The sequence below is a fragment of the Xenopus laevis genome, chromosome 2S, assembly GCF_017654675.1.
Source record: "Xenopus laevis strain J_2021 chromosome 2S, Xenopus_laevis_v10.1, whole genome shotgun sequence".
NCBI classification, from domain to species: domain Eukaryota; kingdom Metazoa; phylum Chordata; class Amphibia; order Anura; family Pipidae; genus Xenopus; species Xenopus laevis.
Genome location: NC_054374.1, coordinates 60,277,967 through 60,299,320, shown reverse-complemented (window position 1 = coordinate 60,299,320; position 21,354 = coordinate 60,277,967). Strand labels below are relative to the sequence as shown.

The 21,354-nt window shown below is 40.0% G+C and overlaps 1 protein-coding gene across 5 annotated transcripts in view; it reads right to left on the bottom strand.

Moving 5' to 3' along the window:
- Positions 1-948: 948 nt before the first annotated feature.
- Positions 949-21,354, bottom strand: part of tfeb.S (transcription factor EB S homeolog) — a 34,664-nt gene continuing 14,258 nt past the window's right edge. For 4 of the 5 annotated variants that reach the window (XM_041583853.1, XM_018249323.2, XM_018249322.2 and 1 more), the window contains 8 exons: positions 19,962-20,181; positions 15,263-15,517; positions 14,964-15,044; positions 9,731-9,851; positions 4,831-4,887; positions 4,027-4,102; positions 2,056-2,206; positions 949-1,867 (listed from right to left, as the gene is read on the bottom strand). In XM_041583853.1, coding sequence (XP_041439787.1) covers positions 1,499-1,867; positions 2,056-2,206; positions 4,027-4,102; positions 4,831-4,887; positions 9,731-9,851; positions 14,964-15,044; positions 15,263-15,517; positions 19,962-20,181 — 1,330 coding nt within the window. In that variant the 3' untranslated portion in view covers positions 949-1,498. The remainder of the gene's footprint in view (positions 1,868-2,055; positions 2,207-4,026; positions 4,103-4,830; positions 4,888-9,730; positions 9,852-14,963; positions 15,045-15,262; positions 15,518-19,961; positions 20,182-21,354) is intronic. The other variant, XM_018249324.2, reaches the window with a different exon arrangement.

The window sequence follows — 21,354 nt, the reverse complement described above, 5'->3', positions numbered from 1 at the left end:
TTCTCTGCAGATATTCTATCAGTTGGGAAAACTGTGTGTGTAACACGAATTATAATGCATTGTTTCTCAGCCTGGGACTGGGATTTGTTTAAAGACCCAAAAATTGGTTTGCAATAATTTAGGAATTCCTGCTTCAGTGGATTTTAAACAGTATAAACTTAAATTCAGAAGAGACAATGCTATGTATTGTTGCAAGGTTCTAGCAACAATTAAGGGCAAATGTATTAACATTTAAACTTGGTGTTCTAACAGATTCTCAGCAGTCTGAACTTAAAGGAGAAGGAAAGGTTTTTTTACTTGGGGGTGCCAAAAGTTAGGCACCCCTAAGTGATTGAATGTACTTACCTAAAACCCCGGGCCGGAGCACCAATTAGGAGAAAACTGCACCGGCCTGGGATTCTTCTAGTGAGCCCCACAGAGCGATCTTCTTCCGGCTTCTTCTTTCTTCAAATTTCCTGGGGCAGACGCAAGCACAGTTGAACGAAATAGCCGGCTTTTTTGTTAAAGTTCAGCTTTTCACTCTACTGCACTTGCACAGCTGCAAAAAGAAGCCAGAAGACGATCGATCCGTGTTGGTCGCTGGAAGAATCCCCGGCCGGTGCAGTTTTCTCCTAATTGGTGCATTGACAGTACATGCGATCACATGCTTGGGGGTGCCTAAGAAAGTCTTAATTTACATATTTATCAATGCAGATATATATGTCAGTTATGTGTTTGACATTAACACCTTTCTTCTTTTAGGGGATTTTGGAGCTCAGCAGCAGTTCTCAGCTCTAATACTCCTTTTTGAATTGTTAATCCCCAATGCAAATTGGGGATTTGCAATTCCGGAACTTTTTCTAAAAATTTAATGACATGTTTGATATCCAATATTTATTTACTGACCCCTGTGTTTTACACTATGTCTGTGGCTTACACTAATAAACTCCTGACAAATGGGTTTGAACATTTTGTAGAGTTGAATTATATCTAGCCTAGACAATAACAGTGCTTCATTGCTACTATATATACATACTGATTTACAAACAGACAGACAAATACATGCTCCTTCTGTTCTGCTATTGCAGTAGAAGATAAAAGGCACTTCAGGTTCTTGGCAAATCTTCTGCAAGATTTCAATCCCTGAGGCAGTGGCAGAGTTTTGTACATTTATGTGACATTACTTCATCACAATATTAAGTGCTTTACTGGTACTATTTGTTGTAAATTTAAGTGTCAATCATGTAGCACAGCTATTAAATACTTGTGTCAATATAAAGATAAGTAGCTGTTATTGCATAGGTCTAATGATGCCTGTATGGTGGCTAGGTAAGATGCAGTGTACTTAGATGTGGTTTGAATATTATATTATTCAGTGCACAGAGATCTCTATGAAGAGCCATTTATATATGTCCAACAGAATGCAGCGTGATGCCTGGCTCCCAGCCACTTGTGTGTTCACAGCCCCTATATGTCAATATTTCAAAAAAACGGGGTCCAGTTCCTCCATTCCACGGGGTCACAGCCCATCAACCTCATCAATACTGAAGCTGCTCCGCCGACTGCTGGCCTTAGAGGTATCAGGAGAAAGGGTGGACATAACTGGGTCACAAGCCATTATAGGGTCGGATGTGAGCATGGCATCCTCCATTAGCATGAGGTCCAGCTCTGTCCTGGAGAGTGAAGGAAAAGATGTGTCTACAGAAGTATTGTTTTGGTAGCCGAGTGGAGCAGGGTAGTCCATCTGAAAGGATGTTTGTGAAGGGGCTACAAGTTGTCGCTGAACCAATGGAATAAGGTTAGATTCCTGCTTAATCAGGTCAGCTGGGCTCAGACCATGAGGTGAGGATGCAGGAAGGCCATGCATTTGAGCCTGGCTCTCCAGCTCCTGTGATAAAGAATAATAATAAGTAAAACTTGAATATTTTACAGTTCAAGTAGAACCAAGTAGAACCAAGTAGAATATACATAAGATACAATACTTGAAATTGAGGAGAAAATCCATTGAGTAGATTATATTTAACCTACAAAAGATGCAGTGTGTATGAGAAGTAACCTGCACTAATGGTTTGTTACCTGAATCCGCAGCAAAAGCTGCTGATTTGCCAATTCCAGCTGCCTGGAGTGTGTCTCCAGATCTCGACTTTTCTGCTGCTCTTTCTGCATGTGTTTGATGTATTCCACTGAGGACCTTAGTATTGTCCCCTTATTCCATCGTGTGTCACTGCTGTGGGATTGAGAAAAAATTCAGTGGATTTTTATGCTGAAGTAAGTAGGAAGTTGGACAGTAGAGTTGCAGTAGATGTACATACTTGGATTTTGCCAAAGTATTTGATACTATGCCACAGAATTTGTTTATTTTATGTGGCATCCTTTCAAGGAGATCTGGCTTTGAAGACTGGGAGGTTATGTGGTAGAGGAGATTCCATGACAAATGTAAGGTTATGCAGTTGGGATGTTAAAATATGCAAGCCACTTAAAGGAGAAACAAACCCTTAATAAAAAAAAACCCTACCCTCCTACCGCCTCCCCCAGCCTAGGGGGGCAAATGCCCCTAACTCTTCACTTTTCTTCAGAAAGAGACCGTTGCTGTGGCAATTTTCGTGAGTTTAAGCGCAGGTGTAGTTTTTGCGAAACAGATATTTTCTCCAACTGCACATGTGCTGCTATGGCAGTCTCATTCCGAAAGTTACCAAAGAGAAGAAGATGGCTGCTGTGAACTCCACTGGACAGAATTTGCACGGAGGGGTAAGTAAAGAGTTAGGGGCATTCACCCGGGGTAGCAGCGTAGGGTAGAATTTTTTTTTTTTTATTAAGGATTTGTTTCTGCTAGACCTCATTCTTGATGGGGAAGGACCTGGTGGTACTTGTGACTAATAAACTTGGCTGTAGCCAGCAAACACTGGTATGGTCCCATGTGGAATATGCAATGCAGTTTTGGATATTGATAGGGATATTAACGAAATACAGGGATACATTAAACCGTCATATCATTAAGGGGTTGGATTTATTTTTGCAAATAAGTTCTCACACTAAATCTTGGATTCAGTGTATCCCCATATTAAATTATCTCCAGTGTTTACCGAGTTCATAAAAGACTCATTCAAAACAAAACACAAAGACTAATGCACAGTTTTAGCTCTGGTTTGTTTCAGCAAATGCATTCCACACCTATTTATAGTTGAAGTTAAATCCTCAATACGCCATGCAGTGATAATTATACTCCAAATCTAGATTGGCCCTATATCTATTACATGTGATTTCAACGAGCTTGATCAATGTATGAGAATTCATGTATCCTGTAAAAGTTGGTATATCTTCTCCCTTCTCTCGTCTAAGGTGCAGATATTGTCAATCTGAACATATGACTAAATAGTATGCCATTAAAAAAAACCCCATTTAAAACCATGCACATTCTGGTACAAACTAAAGTTCAGGCTACATGTGCCTGTCTCGCATCCTGTTGTTTTCAGCTGTCACTGCAACCAAATGCTCATAAAATGCTTGACAGAACCACAACTTATATTGGAACAATTGATAAGATTGTTTTAATATGAACTGTGGTTTGGATTTAACCCAGACCATCAATATGCAGCGGCATTCTTAATTTGCATAGGATGTTATTAAATTTGTATCATTTGAATATGTATTTAAAATTGATGTGCTAATTTATGCTATTCACAAAGGTACTTGTGCCCATTCATGTTCCTAGAAACTTGTGGAGAGTGCTAATGGAAGCAGCTTACTTACACTAAGTGAATCAAAGAATAATACGGTTATTGCCATAACATGTATTGGCACGCCAACAGACACCATCACATGTCTTAAACTGTACGAGACAATTATGCTGAATTATGGAGAAAAATGCTGCACTGTGGGTAAAAAATATGGTGATTTGCATCTAAAAACTAACATATTAGCACATTGCACGTGCTTTTTAACGCTCATTTAAAAGTTATATCGTGTATAGTGTTTTTATCACACCATTCCTAATCAAATATTCTTTGTTTTACATTTTTTTAGTATGATATTTGCAGAAATACTTACAGTTCATTTGTTTTTGGAATCAAAGCCCCTAGCTCCTTAATCCGATCATTGATGTTAAACCTCCTCCTTCGCTCAACTGAAAGATATGGAAAACTTTAGATTTGATACTGTTTGATATGGAGACACAACTTCCTTACTGTTCTTTTAAAATACTGTATATGATAAAAAGGTAATGACTATACAGAGAGAGAGCCATAAACTGGAGACAAAACAAAAAAAACTACAGACAGTATACTGTAGAGCTGTGTTATGGAAAATATATGAAGGTAACTATACTGGAAAAATAAGGGATCATTTACTACTCTGGGGGTGCAAATGCAAGAGTGCACCCCTAAGTTCTCATTTATAGAGCACTTGTGTCCCTGAAGTTGCTGAAGTTGGATTGAACATCTGCCAACTCATTGAATAGAGCAGCATCACAAGGTGTGGCCAGTCCTGTCCTTGCATTGGGGACAGGGACCCAATGTGAGGGCACCTCTTGCCACTCCATGCTTTGTGCATTCAAATGGCATGCAAGTTAGGGGCAGATAGTATGTGGGCGAGAGAACATCAAATGCCGCCTCCCCCCCCCCCACCCACCTCTCTTGGATCCTCCATCACCTAATACAGTCATAGCAGAATCCAAAGGCCGTGCTGCTGGTCTCTAAAATGGGGCACTGAGGCCTGCAGCTTTTGTGTAAAGCAGAATGCAGTGTGCACGTGCAATAAAATAGCAAATTGCTACCCATTGTTGCACTTCCACTGTGTTGGGCTTCTTAAACGAGGCCTATATTCTTTAGATACATATTGAAGACTCAGACTTACTCATGTTATGGGTATCCTTCTTCTGACGTTCCCGTACCAAAGCACGGTTTTCTGCATCTGTGGGAAGTTGCAGAAACAACCAAAACTTACATCAGAACAGGCTATAAACACAGGGCAAAACAACCAATAATACTGCAACACTGTATATATGTACAGCATAAAGACATACAAAAAATACAGTTATTAATATATTTTTTCCACGGTGACAGGGTTAGAATCGTCAAGGTTTACATCTATCACTATAATTTTGCAAATATAGTAGTGGTAAGTGATAAGAAGCACTCTTGTTTGCACTTATGCACTCCCTCAACCAATCCTATTTGTGTCCATCAAATATTTAGGAGACATAGCTTGTCATTCATAAATGGTTTGGTAATATGCTTCTTTACTTCATAAGCAGTGTTGGGCCCACCACCCTCACCCCCTTTCGTGAACTCCCTCCCCTCCCAACAGCTCGTTGCATACCTCCGATTTCCTCTTGAGCAGGGTGACACAAAGAGAATTTCATCTATAAAACCCCTTGAACTCATAGCAGGGTGGCACACTTTCAATTGCATATATAAATATCTCAGAACTCATAGCAGTATAGCACAGTGGCAATTCCATGTATAATACCCCCAGAACGCATAACAGGATGAACCCAGTGGCAATTCCATGTATAAATACCCCCAGAACTCATAGCATGATGGAACAGTGGCAATTTAATGTATAATACACTAGAATTCACAGAAGGATGGAACAGTGGCAATCACATGTATAACACCCCAGAACTCACAGCAGGATGGCAGTGGCAATTTTATGTATAATACCTCCCCAGTGACAGAAATGTACTGGGAATGCAGTAACAGGTCAATAATGAGCGGAGGTGACAATGAAAATATACTGCATGTACCAACACTGCAGATGTGGACTGTAGCAGGAAAAGAAATCAGGAATGGCCCAGGTTGAGCAAATAGATTTCTCTGTCACCAACTTTTACAATGGGCAAAGCAGGGGTTGCTGTGGAATGTGGAGTAGGACCGCCAGTTAAAGGAAAACTATACCCCCAAAATGAATACTTAAGCAACAGTTAGTTTATATCAAATTGAATGACATATTAAAGAATCTTACCAAACTGGAATATATATTTACATAAATATTGCCCTTTTACATCTCTTGCCTTGAACCACCATTTCGTGACTCTATCTGTGCTGCCTCAGAGATCACCTGACCAGAAATACTACAACACTAACTGTAACAGGAAGAAGTGAGGAAGCAAAAGGCAGAACTCTGTCTGTTAATTGGCTCATGTGACCTTACATGTGGTTTGTATGTGTACACAGTGAATCTTACGATCTCAGGGGGGGCCCTTATTTTTTAAAATGGCAATTTTCTATTTATGATTACCCAATGGCACATACTTCTAAAAAAGTATATTATTATGATAATGGTTCATTTACATGAAGCAGGGTTTTACACATGAGCTGTTTTACTCAGTATCTTTTAATAGAGACCTACATTGTTAAGGGGGTATAGTTTTCCTTTAAGGGGCAGAAAAGATTTCATCCCCTGCAAGGCCTAGCTATTCAAACCTAGCTATGCCTGTAATACATCAAAGTAAATTTGGAAGCAACCTCTCACACCTATGTATATGAAGAGTAGAGCCCGCTTCTGGGCCTACTCAAGAGTTGCTGCTGTCAAATGTATTCCTTTCCTACGTAGCGTGGGGGGGGGCAAGGGATCGAATTACAAGACAGATGAGCACACTGAATTCCGTGCTGAAGGACCTGGAAAGTGGCACATAAGAGATCTGCAGAGATCCTCAGCAGCCAGCAGGAAGGCAGGGCAATGGTCCTGGGTCGGCGGGGCCCCACCGGTCCAATCTAACCCTGTTCATAAGGTTACAGCTTTGGGCTGGGATGAGCCCAGGAGAAGGGACAAATAATTAACCATGTATAAAATGTGCTGGCAATATATTTTGCTGTTCCACAGGATCCTGCAAGCCTCCCTTACTGAGTGCTTCTAACATACGGATTATCTATAGTAACACACACAGCACTGGAACAAAAATATATACCTGTAGGTAGATTTTAAATGTCTGTGGGCCTCAAGAACAGTAGGATATACATTGCACAATAAACTGATGTATACTGGAATCATAGTCAGTCTTTCAGGGGTTAAAAGAGGGGGGTGTCTGCCACATGCAAGACAACTCCTTGTGATTATAATCACGTACTTGATACCCCAGTGGCAGAAGAAGATTGCTATATGGTGCTCATAAAAAAATACCCCAGGCTGGTGCAGTTTTCTGCTAAAAGGTGCAGCTGCCCGGGGTAAGCAGTTATAATTACTGGAGAGGTGCATCACATTTGGCACATTTTACTTTCCTTCTCTTTTAAAGAGGCTGCAAAAAGCACATAAGGAAATGGGCAACAGAATCATTTTTGTCCTTTATACAGGCAAATTACACAAAAAAAAAAAACTTTCCCATCATTATTTTGGTTGTTAACTTTAGGAACAAAAAGTAAAGGAAACATACAAAGCACAGTACAGAAGTTTGTGAAGATTCTCATTCTTCCAGATCATGGTATATCTATAAGCCAAATCTACTGGACTTGCTGTGTTTTTTCCTTGAAGATGTTTCACCAGTCATCCAACTGGCTCTCAATTCAGAATAACTTGTAAATTTTCCTTTGAGAATATATATCATCTGGAATGTTGCTCCAATCAGCATAATCTGAGCTTTGATGTGTTCTTGAACCTTCCAGGGAGAGGTGCCAAAACAGCATTTTATGTGGCAGACAATAGATGATCCCTCACTGCACTGCATACACAATGTTACTCTTCTTGTGCTTTGGGATGGGGTCTTTTGGGTGAAATCGTTGCTGCCTCAGTGTGTTGCTGGGTTTAAAGCAGATAGGGAATGTGGTGTTAATTAAAAATCCTTCTAAGTTTTTCCGAAACCCCATATGGGAGTACCAAGGTCTTTCTCCTGTCCTGTTTTCCACCTTCACCAGTAGTCTTGGTGTTATTGCTTCTTTTTCCACCGGTTTTGACAAAAGTCCAATCTGGATACCCACATGTCTTCAGGGCCCCTCTGAGATGTTTCATCTCTTTCAACTTAGCCTCTGTACTGGTGGGGATCTTTGTCTGCTCTGTGATGTAGAGTTTTGATGACCCCCAGTTTGTGATCTAGTGGATGGTGGGAGTCAAACAGCAGGTACTGGTCTGTGTGGGTAGTTTTCCTGTAGACCTCTATTTCCAGCTTTCCACCCTCTCGGACTCTTACCAAACAGTCCAAAAATGCCAGTGCGTCATCTTGCACGTCTTCTTGTGTAAACTTGATTTTGTGGTCCACTCTGTTGATGTGTTCAGTGAAAGTCTGTACCTCCTGTGTGTGTATTTTAAACCATGTATCATCCACATAACAGAACCAATGACTGGGAGTGATTCCTTTGAGTGATTCCAGGGCCTTTCTTTCCACTTCCCCCATGTACAGGTTTGTCTCAATGGGCGAAACTGGCATACCTATGGCGCAGCCATGCTTCTGCCCATAGAACTTATCCTTGTACTTGAAATATGTGGTACTTAGGCATTGAACCAGTAAGGAACATACTTGCTCTGGGTTAAGCTTTGTTCTCTTTTAGCAACAGTTTTCTCACAGTTTTAACAGCCTTTGTGATGGGAATGCATGTAAAGAGAGAAGTAACATTATATGATGCCATGGTTTCTTTCTGTGCCCAGTACTAACCCTTGGATTTTGTGAGTAAATTCCTGGGAGTTCTGTATGTGATGCTTTGTATTTCCAACCAACGGGGCTAGGATATTGGCAAGGTATTTTGCCACATTGTTTTAAAAGGTCTATGACATTTTTCTTGTAGCTGTTGGTTGGGTCCCTTCACAGGGCTTCACATGTGTTGCTGTCGCTCAGAAGTGTGGTCACTTTTGCATGGTAGTCTGATATATTATGTAGAACTGTGCATCTTCCTTTATCCACGGCAGGATGGTGATATTCGAGTCCTTTTTGAGGGATGTCATTGCTTCCCTTTCCTGTGATGTCAGGGTTGATGGAGGTGGTTTGGCACTGGCTAGGGCTGCAGACACCTTGAGGCGAAGTTGTTCAGCCTCATTTTGTGGGACTTTGTTTTTATGGATTGATGCTTCAGTGGCTACAATATTTACCACCGAGATGGTTTTCGGAGCAATTGCAAAGTTTAACCCTTTGGTTAGGGCCTCCATCTCTGGCTGGGTAAGAGCCCTGCCAGACAGATTCATTACCCACTTTTATTTGTTTTCCTGTGTCCCTGTTTCTACTTTTCTCCAGGTTAGTTTCTCCTCTTTTTGGTTGTTCCCTGAACGGGATACAAGAATGGTGAACTTGTTCTGTTGCCTTTCCTTGCTCTTATTGTAATGACATCATTGTGGATTATGATAAACAGATTATGCTGATTGGAGCAACATTCCAGAGGATATATATTCTCGAAGGAAGATTTACAAGTTATTCTGAACTGTGAAAGCCAGTTGGCTGACTGGTGAGAGGTCAAGGAAAAAACACAGCAAGTCCAGTTGATTTGACTTATTTCTATAGATATACAGTACAGAAGGGAGCTCTTTACAAATACATAAATAAGAAACAGAAATTGTGAATGCACGGAATCAGTCATTTAGACAAAAAACAAGTCTGACCCCTTATTTGCATATTCCAGTTTAAACAATTGCATTATTTGTAAGCATAAAACTGTCTCATACAATTGCATGATAAAGGCACTTGACTTTACATCTTCTGTCAAACTGAATCCAAATTTAGACAAATCCTGCAAGAAGTCTAGAAAATCCCTAAATGAAACGGTACATCCCCAAAAGAAATGACAGAATACTCTGTATCACTTGTATAACATGAAAGGCAAATAAAACATCTCACCTGACAGTTCCCTTTTAATGGCAAGATCTGCAGGGCATGAATTGCTGGTGACACCAACAACAGTATCACTAAGACGAGGGATGTCACTGTAAAGTCCCAAATGACTACTGGAAAATGGAAGCTAAATAATAAGGAAATTACACAAAATATGGTTAGCACCCATTGTTTAAAAGGTGACAAAACAAATGATGGTATAACTTGGGAAGTTGGGACAAAACAATGGTTGTTTACGACTGCAATGCAGTGTGCATATGACCCAATGTGCATTTTCGATGTAGCTGAGCTGAAAAAGTATGGAAGACATCACTTCTAGAGCACAGAATAAAAATTATGTCTGCTCCCTATTCTTGTATGTAGTTGAACCGCTCCTCTCACCTTTCCTATGATATTCCTGCCCTGGTGGTGCAGCTCTCTCTAGACAGTCGGCACACTGACGAAGGGAGGGTTAATCCCCCTCGAAACGTTGGTGCACACGTGGTCACTTAAATAAAAGGGGTAAGCTCCCCACCTGCAACATATACGGTGCCTCGTGCAATTCTCTCAAACTTCCTACTTTGCTCCCTATTCTTGCAAGTTGTAGTTTGAGGTTCCAAATTACCCCTTAGGGTTGGGGCAGACGGGCAGATTCGGGGAGATTTAGTTGCCTGGCGACTAATCGCCTCTTTTGTGTGGCGACAATCTCCCCAAACTGCCTTCCGTCTGCTTGAATGAAGAATCGCCTGCGCTAATGCACTCGTCGGCACTTCTAATTCCGAAGTTTCCTCGCCATGCAGAAGAGGCCCTTATAGATTACTGTTTAGATCAAAAGGCAATTCTCATTTATGAAACCAAAAAAATTTAAGAAAATATCTTTGAGGAGATGCAAAAATCAGAAACTACAGAATATACAAAACTGGGAAATGTAAGCAGTGTTTTTTTTGTTATGTGTATCATAAGCTCATCTACATATTTTATGAACAAAAAAACATACATAAAAAAACAGCCTCTGAAAAGTATTATAACCTTATTATGAAAATGGCTTAGTTTCTTATATACAGTATTATCCTTTAAAGGAGAATTACAGCTTTACTTAAGAAGTAGGGCAGAAATGTTGTACATTTCTGTACCAGCCCAAGGCAACTATAGCCCTTTAGCAGGGAAGATCTGTGTATTTTATGCCGATTCACTGCACATGCTCTGTGTTGCGGTCACTTTTTGAGCTAAGGGGCCAACACACAAGATACTGAAAATATATATAATACGAATGTCACAATATAAGACAGGTAAGTAAATAATTTAGATTATTGTTACATGGCAGCAGAATTTAATAATCAGCCCTGTGGTATCATCTTATATGACAAGACATCCTTAATTTCCTGCTTGATGATTTGCAACAACCCCTAAGCTTATTGCTGCTCAAAGCCTACTGAGCATGTATGTGTCACAGATACTCCTAACAAAATCCAAGATGGTGAGGTCATGTGACAAATTTGAAGGCCTGGATCATTATTACTATGCTGAACCTTTAGGCTGGTTCAATATGTTCAATATATAAAATATGGCATTTCTATCCATAATCATTTTTAGGGTTTAGTTGTCCTATAATTTACTATTTGCACAAACATTTAGCTTCAGATTTATCAAAGTGTGAATTTAGTACTCACCACAATAAAACTCACATTCTATTCATTCCAATGGGATTTTTAAAAGCATTTTTATCAAATGGTGAATTCCACTGATAAATATGATTCTAAAAATCCCATAGGAATGGTGAATTCTAATCTCACATTTTGATAAATCTGCCCCTTAATCTCTGCATGATTGCAATAAAAGATAATTCTACTCATCTGTATACTGCTATATACACCACTCTATTGCAACTCCTGTATACTGCTTAAACTCTGCTCTGTAATTCTGCTCGTATCATTAATTGTATCAGTTAACCCCAATAACTTTTGTCTGTTAGGCCTACACTGATTTAGTACTTGTGATAAATATCTCAAAATCATATCTGTGTCCACTCCTCAGTGAGCAAGAGATATTTTTATAACCCCAAACTTGGTTCTGGTGTCTGTAAAACCCTGCCCTTTGATCGCTGGTTAATTGATTAATTAGTCAATTAGGCTGTTTTTTTTTTTTTTAATCAGCCCAGCATAGGGGATGGCACTAATGGTAACATTTCACAGGTGCTTAGAAATGGCAGCAAAGGGGTTGTTCACCTTCAAACACTTTTTTTCAGTTCAGTTGCTGTTAAATAGTTCACCAGAAATAAAGACTTTTTCCAATAACTTTCTATTTTCTATTTGTGACCGTTTTTCTAATATTGAAGTGTAAAGTTTCATTTTTCATTTTTTTTCTTAAGCAGCTCTGGGGGGGGGGGGGGTCGCTGACTCTTTAACTGTTCTAAATTGATACATTTAGTTGATACATTTGTTATCTATATCCCTGCTGAGCAAAATCCCTGAGTTGATAGAATTGATAAAATAGTTGCTAATATTCCACAGATACTGCTGAGAAATGTATTCAACTAATTGTAGCAAATTGTAACATTTCAGATGCTCCTGGATTATTGAGCTGCCAGACAGACAACAGAGACACAAACATTAAACTTTAGGTTTATATTTTGGGTAAACGGTAAAGAATAAAAGATGGAAAGCAATTGAAAAATAGTTTTTTTGTTTATGGTAAACAATATGAAAACAACTGAACTGAATAAAGTGTTTGGAAAGTGAACCACTCCTTTAAGCAAGGCAGTTGTACAAGACTTCACAATTTAAAAATGTTTTAACCTGTCTCTTCATGCTTTCTAAAACATTTTTTGCAACCTCTTCCAACTTGACACAAAGGTATAGAAATGTCAGCCTAGCTACTTTATCCTAACCTTTCTACTTTCAAAAGTTCTCTTAAAACACACGTTTTAAAGAAGCCTACCATCACTATGTTTAGCTACCGAATGTAATGCCATATGCTACATCGCTCTTTTTTTTTTATCTTGCCCACTCCTTGTGTCTCATTACCTTCTCCTTTTAGTTTGTAAGCTCTTTTGCACAGGGACTTCCTCCCCTTTTGTTCCGCTACTGGTCATTATTTATGTAACTCTGTATGTTCTATGTTTGTAATTCATGTGATTTCTTTGTATAAACAGATTTATTATACAGCGCTGTGCAATATGTTAGCGCTCTAAAAATACATGGTAATAATGTGAGTGAGTTGCCATGTTGCAAGAGGCATTACCTTTGATCTTAGTGTAATAACATCCCTAGTGATCAGTTGAAACCTATAAATCTGTGCTTCACAAACTGTGGGGGGGTGTCCTCCTGGAGAACTGGGGACCATAGTTTTATGTAGTAGGAATGCTCAGTGCACTGTGTTGTCAAGCTGCTCCAACAGAAAGGTGTTACTCTTACGCTATCTCAAACTGAACCTAATTAAAAATTAAATGCTCATCTTTCCACCTAAACCTGGTTTCCCCCTTTTCTATTTCTATTGGTGAGGCATGCTTATAAACCCTGTTAACGTTGTCCAGGACTAGCCTTTAACTCTTTCCTCTCCTTCTCTGATCATAGTAGCAGAAAGCAGCTGCCATCTTGCATATGGTGTAATGGCTTTATTCCACTTATCGTCGCTAATTCACACATCATTGTTGATGTTGCTCTTCATTCGGGCTCATGTCATCAGGAAAGGGAGGAACAAACTGTGCAATGGAAACTAATTGAGCTTACTGTGATTCAAGACTGCCGCTGGCACAAGCAGGAAGCACAGAGGAAAATCTGTGATGTCACCCAGGTCCTGTACTTTCTCTGCAGCACACATATCTACTACTACTACTACTACTACTACTACTGGAGACCAGGGACAATGGATTAAAGCTGCCCAGTGAGTGTTTAAGTGGTTAGTCTTATTGCTAAGATTGATTTCTTTTATAACTTTCATTGTTCTTTAATGTATTACAGCACTGTGTACACAAGTAGTGCTTTATAAATAAAAATATGCATACATCCACCGGTATTTGTGTGTTGCTATGTCTTCTGCTGAAGCACTTAAAGGTTGATAGCACATAAAGCATTCTGTCCAATGCTGCCATCCAGTGGAAATCAACAATGGACAAAATGTGCCTTTTCAAACTGAAGAAAGCTTTTCTGTTTTGCATGTGCATCAGGTGACAGGCAGGCAGAGGTGTTTTAACTGCTGCTGTTTTCTGCCAGATGACAACAGCTATCTAACTGCCCCATGTCTTTCTTTCCAATCTTTCTGCATGAAGCTGTGAGAACTGGAAACTGAGACAAGCAGCCTCTCTGTTAGATTTTCCAGTTATCCAATCAGGATTGTATAATGTGGATGAGCAGTTATCCCTGGCACTTTTCTTATGGCTGGTCAGCGTTACTTACTTATATGTATAGTATGTATGTGCATGTGTCTCGTGAGCTACCCAGCATGCTTAACTACAGGCACCTTGCATGGCACTTTTAATCCAGCAGTGACTGCCCCAGAATGTAAGTGTTCTGTTCAGTTTCCCACCCCTCAGAGTACTCGTCCTGGTATAATAATAAATAAGCCTTAATGGGGTAGGTCACCTTTAAGTTAGCTTTTAATATGTTGTAGAATGGCTAGTTATAAGCAATATGTCAATTGGCCTTCATTTTTTCTTTTTTATAGTTTTTGAATTATTTGCCATTTTTTCTTCTCTTTGCAGCTTTCAAATGGGATCACTGGCCTCAATTGTATAGTTATTGCTACTTTTTATTACTCCTCTATATTTTCAGGCCTCTCCTATTCATTTTCCAGTCTCTCGTTCAATATAATGCGTGTATGCTAAGGTAATTTGAACCGTAGCAACCAGATGGCTTAACTTGCAATCTGGAGAGCTGCTGAATAAAAAGCTTAATAACTCAAAAACCACAGATAATGAAAAATGAAAACCAATTGCAAATTATCTCAGAATATCACTCTCTGTCTACATCATACTAAAAGTTAAAACCCCTTTAATGTCTCCTACTTTCACAGAGGAAAAGAATATTGGCTGCACAGATTAATATATGTATAGGAAATAAGTGAATGAAAAATACTATTTCAAAGGGGAAAAGTCTTTGCCACAGAAAATTTTGATAAAAGAACAAAACAGACAGATATAAAATTCAGAGTAAAATGGAGATGCAGGACAAAGCCTATATACAGTATAATTATGAGTGTCAAGAACAGCATAGAAGACAATGCAGACACATATGCAAATACATTTGCACAAACATATACATACCGTGTTTGGCATGGAGATTGCAGGCTCAGGGTATCCAAACATGTCATCAAGGCTCATGATGTTATCGATGACATCCTCCATCTGTTAGAGAGGTGTTATGACCAATGAAACACTCTTAAAATAACATTTACACATGTGAAGTTTTATCATAATAATCACAATCCAACATTTGAAGGAATTATCCACATTTTTCTATGACTGTTATCGTAGCCATTGGTTACGTCATAGCAACACGCTATTTCTGTGACCAGAAGTGAAAGACCATGTTGCATGAATATGAACATTCTGACCACACTTACCTCTACATTGGTGCACAAATTCATTCTGGCCATGGGGCTGTTAGGTGCACTGTTTCCTGCAGAAGAAGAAAGCCTTGCTGCTCGATGGGCAGGAGATGCAGATGCAGGTGCAGGTGGCGGCTTTGGGGATAGCCTATGTGGGTTGAGATGGGTAGCAAATTTGTTCCCATAGGTATCAGATAGATAATCACGTACTTTTTTATCCCTAGACTGTTGCAAATGATATGAAGTTGGATTTTCCAGGTGTGTTTGGACCTGTAAAATAATGAATAGTATTGCCTAAATAGTATGGAAGATGCAAAGTGTTTGGTGTATTTAGGTTGCCAATGTATTTCTGGTACAAATATCGGGGGGAAAGGAAAAATACTTTATGTTTTTTTACATAAACATATGTATACAGTGTGTCCATTTTTACATTTATATCCAGTTAAAATGTAGTATGCATACAATACATTAACTTTTGTATATGTGATCTCCAAGACTCTAAAGCAGGGCTGTCCAACTGGCGGCCCGCGACCCCCCTTTATATGGCCCTCCAAATCAAAGTCTGCCTGCTGTGTCTGTTTACCATATGTAAGATTTAAAAGGTATCACTAGAGAGGTTAACTGGCCCCTGCATTGTCTAAACCTCAAATTCACACTGTAATGCCCTGTATTGTTCACACTTGTGACACCTCTATTGTTCACACCCCTAAAGGCCTGTACTGTTCACACCTGAGACCCAGACTGAAACTGCCCACATTGTTCACCTGTTCACACTTTATTCAAAATGCTAATGGGGCACCAGCACTGTGTCACTGTATGTAGTAAATATTAGACTGGTCCTGATTCCTGTCTCCTGCTCTGTTCTGTCTTCCATATGCTCCCTGTGTGTGTCATACTTTGGTATTTGTTCTGGGGGTTTGTTAGCAATTGAAAATTATTGTTAGTGGCCCCAAAGGTGTTTAATCATATGCTGGGGTACTGTATTATACACAGGGAAGGAGGAAGCATATGGATTTATGGGTATGTACTAATATGACTTAGCTGAGTGACATCCTTGCCAGGGCAGGCACAAGGTAGTTCGGCACCCTAGGCAAGAGCTTCAATCAGTGCCCCCCTGTCATGCATTACCATCTCCCTCCTTACCATGATGGTTTTTAAATAAAGAGAGCAAGAAAGTGTACAACATTTTTTCATTTATATTACTGCTCCCTGTACCAGCAAGCCCAGCAGCCATCCATCATACATCCCTCCTGTACCTGTGCAAGCAAGCTCAGCAGCCAATTATCATACACCCCTCCTGCAGCCATTATATTGACCCCAATCTTTGCCTGTGTCAGCAGCAGCCAAAAATAAATCTGATCACATCATATTGCCCCCAAGTATTTATGTACCTGTGCCAGCGCCCAGCAGCAACAGCAAACATATGGGCTACAAATCTGTACCTGGCTGTGCCAGCAGGAAGCTTCACACTTTACATTAATAGAAAGAATGTCTTCAGTTCAGTGCAACTGTGCAAGGTTGAGAGCAGCGAGAGCCACACCAAGCAGGCCGCCAGCTCTCTGCCTCTCTCTGTCACCCATCACATTAGTGATGTCATTGACGCTTGTACGCACGTCGCGCTGCACCGCACAGAAGGAGCTATTACTTGCCGGTACGAGGGAGAAGGTGAAGGAGATGGATTTAGCCTTGAGTGCTTCCACAATTTCCCTCTAATATAGGAGATGGATTCCACCCAACTGGGTGACCATGATTACTGAAACAAATTATTAAATAAACGCTTTAAAAAAAACGGAAAAAAAAAAATCCCTTAAAAGTGCGCCCCTCAATGATGGCGCCCTAGACAGCCACCTACTCTGCCTACCCCTAGTTCCAGCCCTGATCCTTACAGCGCGCACCAATCATTTGGTTTTTTGGTGTGCTATTAATATGGACATGGTCTTGTGGTAACATGGGTGTGGTTTAAAGTGGGTGTGGTCTAAAAACAGGGACTGGCTAACACTGGCTTCCGTTATCGGCCTTTCACCATGTAGATTAGAAATATTCCGGCCCTAGGTACCATAGAAGTTGGACAGCACTGCTCTAAAGTATCCTCTTAAGACCAACCTCCACCAACACACTGACTGCTCTAGACTAACTTGGTAGGAGAATATTGGCCAGATTGACCAGAAAGAGCAGGATAAAGCACTTCACGCTCCAATGCTTCCCTGCATGTAGGAGAACTGTGATATCCTGCCTGGAGTTAAACCTGGGATCTGATGTTTCTGTGTGGTCTATATTGCCACTGCTCTATGTGGGCGGACAGTTAAGGCCCTGGTTGACTCTTTTTGCTATCCTTGTAATTGCAAGTAGGGCTTGGCTTGTTTCACTTGTTACCAATCTGGCCATAGGTGATCAGTGTAAGCCATTAGGCTGCCCATAAAACCCCCTGCTCTGCACTGACTCATTGCCCAACATAGGTTTATTTCCTGATAGTTCCTGGGTGTAATTCTTCATCTGATTGTCTGTTCCTGACCCTTTCCTGTTTTGACCTTGCTGTATTGATGCCTGAACCGACCCTTGCCTGCTATTGACCACTGTTTTGGATCCAGACTCTGTACCACGTTACCGATTGGTTATGACTAGGGATGCACCGAATCCACTATTTTGGATTCGGCCGAACCCCCGAATCCTTTTGCAAAAGATTCGGCCAAATACCGAACCAAACCCTAATTTGCATATGTTAATTAGGGGTGGGAAGGGGAAATAATTTTTTACTTCCTTGTTTTGTGACAAAAAGTCACGCGATTTCCCTCACCACCCCTATTTTGCATATGCAAATTAGGATTCAGATTTGGTTTGGCTGGGCAGAAGGATTCGGCCGAATCCTGCTGAAAAAGGCCAAATCCCGAACCGAATCCTGGATTCGGTGCATCCCTAGTTATGACCCTAGCCCTTTACCCTTACTACAATCTTGGTTCCTGATTCTGTACTGCACTAGTACTGACCCAGCCTGTTACACAACTAAGCTCCTGGTTCCTAATCCTGTACTGTACTGTCTGTTTGGTACTGACCCGGCTTATTTCACGACTATGCTATCTGTTACCCATCCTTCCTGCATACGTTATGTTTCCCTTTTCCAGAACTGCCCCTTGGCTCACTTTAAGACCTGGCTGCATCTGAGCAGCAGAGGGCTCCTCCCGAGGTGAAAGGCGGTTGTTTGCTGAGATCGGGACCTTGGGCTTTGTTTTGGGTTTTGGGATACCATACGTTACAGGAACATACTATCCAAACCTATATCCTACATAGCACTTACCTGACCCCTTTGGCACGCAGACACTTTCAATGGAACTCAATGTTACTCAATGTTATCTGCCCTAGATACCACTCTGACATTCCCACTCCATACCTTAATTTAGATATGCCTAGCCCTCATTAACGATTGGAAATATGTACTTCAATTCAGTGCCGGGACAAGCCGGCAAGGCACCCTAGGCAACCCGGCCAGCTACATCTCCTCCTTCTCAAGTGCTCGGAAGCGCGCGCACACACACCGAGTATAATATAGATGCTGTCGGCGAGCCAGAGCACAGGCACATATGCATGTGCATATGTGTGGAAGAGCGCAGACATGCGCTAAAGAGACAGAAGGAGCTACCAGAGAAGTGAGACACAAGGGTCTGAGCTAGGGGAAAGCGGCAAAGGAGGTACCTACCTGGCGCCCCTCCTCTTCTGCCTACCCCTAGTTCTGGCCCTGCTTCAATTCATACACAATGTGATGGACACTCCAGTCTCACTGGACTCTAAAGTGTGCCTACTGGCTGTTATAGAAGACATCTAAGCAGAAACATTTAAATATATGTGAACTACAATGGCTGAGCTGATTTATTGTGCTTTTTACACATAACAGGCAACTGGATCTCATCTCAGATCCCAACCCTAGATGGTTGGATAAATAAATCAGACAATCCCATATAGGGAATAACCTACAACAATCGAGGCTGCCTGGATAGATATGATAAAGTATCCATTGCTCAAAAGCCCTTGTACTGCACTACATGGATAAATGTATACATCCTAAAGTTTTCTTAAAGAAACAGTAACACCAAAAAATTAAAATGTTTTAAAGGAATGACAATATAATGTACTGTTGCCCTGCACTGGTAAAACTGGTGTGTTTGCTTCAGAAATGCAACTATAGTTTATATAAACTTTTTCAGCTTTGAATGACTGCCCCATGGTTACAGAGCAGCTTGTTTATATAAACTATTATAGAGTTTCTGAAGCAATCATACCAGTTTTACCAGTGCAGCACAGCAGTGCATTATATTTTCATTACTTTAAAAGACTTTCATTATTTGATGTTACTGTTCCTTGAAAGATAGCTTGACTTCTCTGAATACATTTCCTTATATAGGCACCTGAAGGGGACCCCCCCTTCCAGCTAACCATACTGATTGGTACCACCTGGTGGTAGAACTATTATTGCTTGAATTATTTATACTTTGAAGAATGAAAATTATTTTTACCTCCTTATACATACTACTAATACTTTGGCACTACTTGGTGTAAGCTTCAGTGCCAAAAATGCTGTATTCTACAGTGGATAGTAAAATAACACAGAAATGTTCATGTTGTGATGCTTACATTTTTGTTAGCTGGTAACAATGTGTGTTTGTGTCTTATACTATTCTGTATAGTTATAGATCAATATATAACATGCCACAATAGGTGTTACCTGAAGGACTTCCACAGGGACAGGTGGAGGTGGTTGAAAAGAAGCTGGTGTACTAATTGCAGGGGAAGCAGTAACAGGCACAATGTGATGCTGCTGTAGGAAATGTTGCTGGTGTTGCTGCTGGATTCGCTCACGCTGCTCATCCTGCTGTGCCTGCTCCCTCATTAACTGCATGCGGAGACCAATTCGAGAAGCCATGATTGGCGGAAGCACAAATCTTCTGGGTAAAAGAGAATGGAGGTATAGAAAAATTAAAAATTCAGTGTGTTACATGACAGTTCCAGTATACTACTTGATTGCTAAAAGTAGATACAAATGTAGATAAGTGCTGCTAAATGTAGATACATATAATATGGATACAATATTTGTCAGAATTTGCAAATCTATTGCTAAGCAATGCCACTACCTACATCAAGGAAAAACAAATCTTGCTGCATTTTACATAGCTGCATAGTATCTTAGGTTGAAGAAAACACACATCCATCAACTTTAACCTTTCTTCCAAGTGAAACTTAAATAAACTTCTATTTGATCCACAGGAAGGCAAAAAAACAAAACAAGTGAAGTTGCCTACAATCTACATAGGTTAGACAAAGTTTCTAGTTAAGTTTGGTGTCTAGGCTGGTATACTAGCAGAAAAGAAGGGCAGGCTACCCTGATGTAATACACTTAAAGGTTTAATTCCCTCAATAAATTAAACTTACAGAACACAAATGGTTAATTTGCTCATCAGTTGAAGCAGCGGTGCCCCATTTAAAAGTTCTACTCTTTGGTTTTGTCTCTCTGTACTTTCATACATCTTTATTTGTATAAAATATTTTACAAACCTGACAGGTAAAAATTATAATGGTTGATGGCTATGTTTTCAGGAAAAAAAGAAGCATAGGAAGGCCAGTCATTTTTTTAAGTGCTAATATTTGTGTATCTAAATCTGAACACATTTTAGCTGTATTCAAACTGCATGCAACACATAAAGAATACTACAGCTTTTCCTGCTGTACACTCCTACAGTAAATATACCTCAGAATCAAATTTCCAACAAAGTGGCTGTGGTTTTACCATGCATAAATGCTATAGATTAGAAATAACAGATATAGATACACATATGTTTACATACTTGTACATACTGAATATAATTCTCATTCTTTCATCTCTTTAATAGTCTTGTATATTTTTTAATGTGTATAGGATCACAAATACTTGTGTACCCTGAGAGACATTGATTCTGTGTACTAGGGATATTTTTGTATTAAAATGTGTTGTATGTGCCATAACTTTTATTAAAGCACTAAAGACACAAGAGCATTTTTTCTGTAAAATGTTTCACTCATTGTACAAAGCTGCTGTATTTGTTTTTATACCGAATAGTACCATGCAATCAAAGAAAAGAACA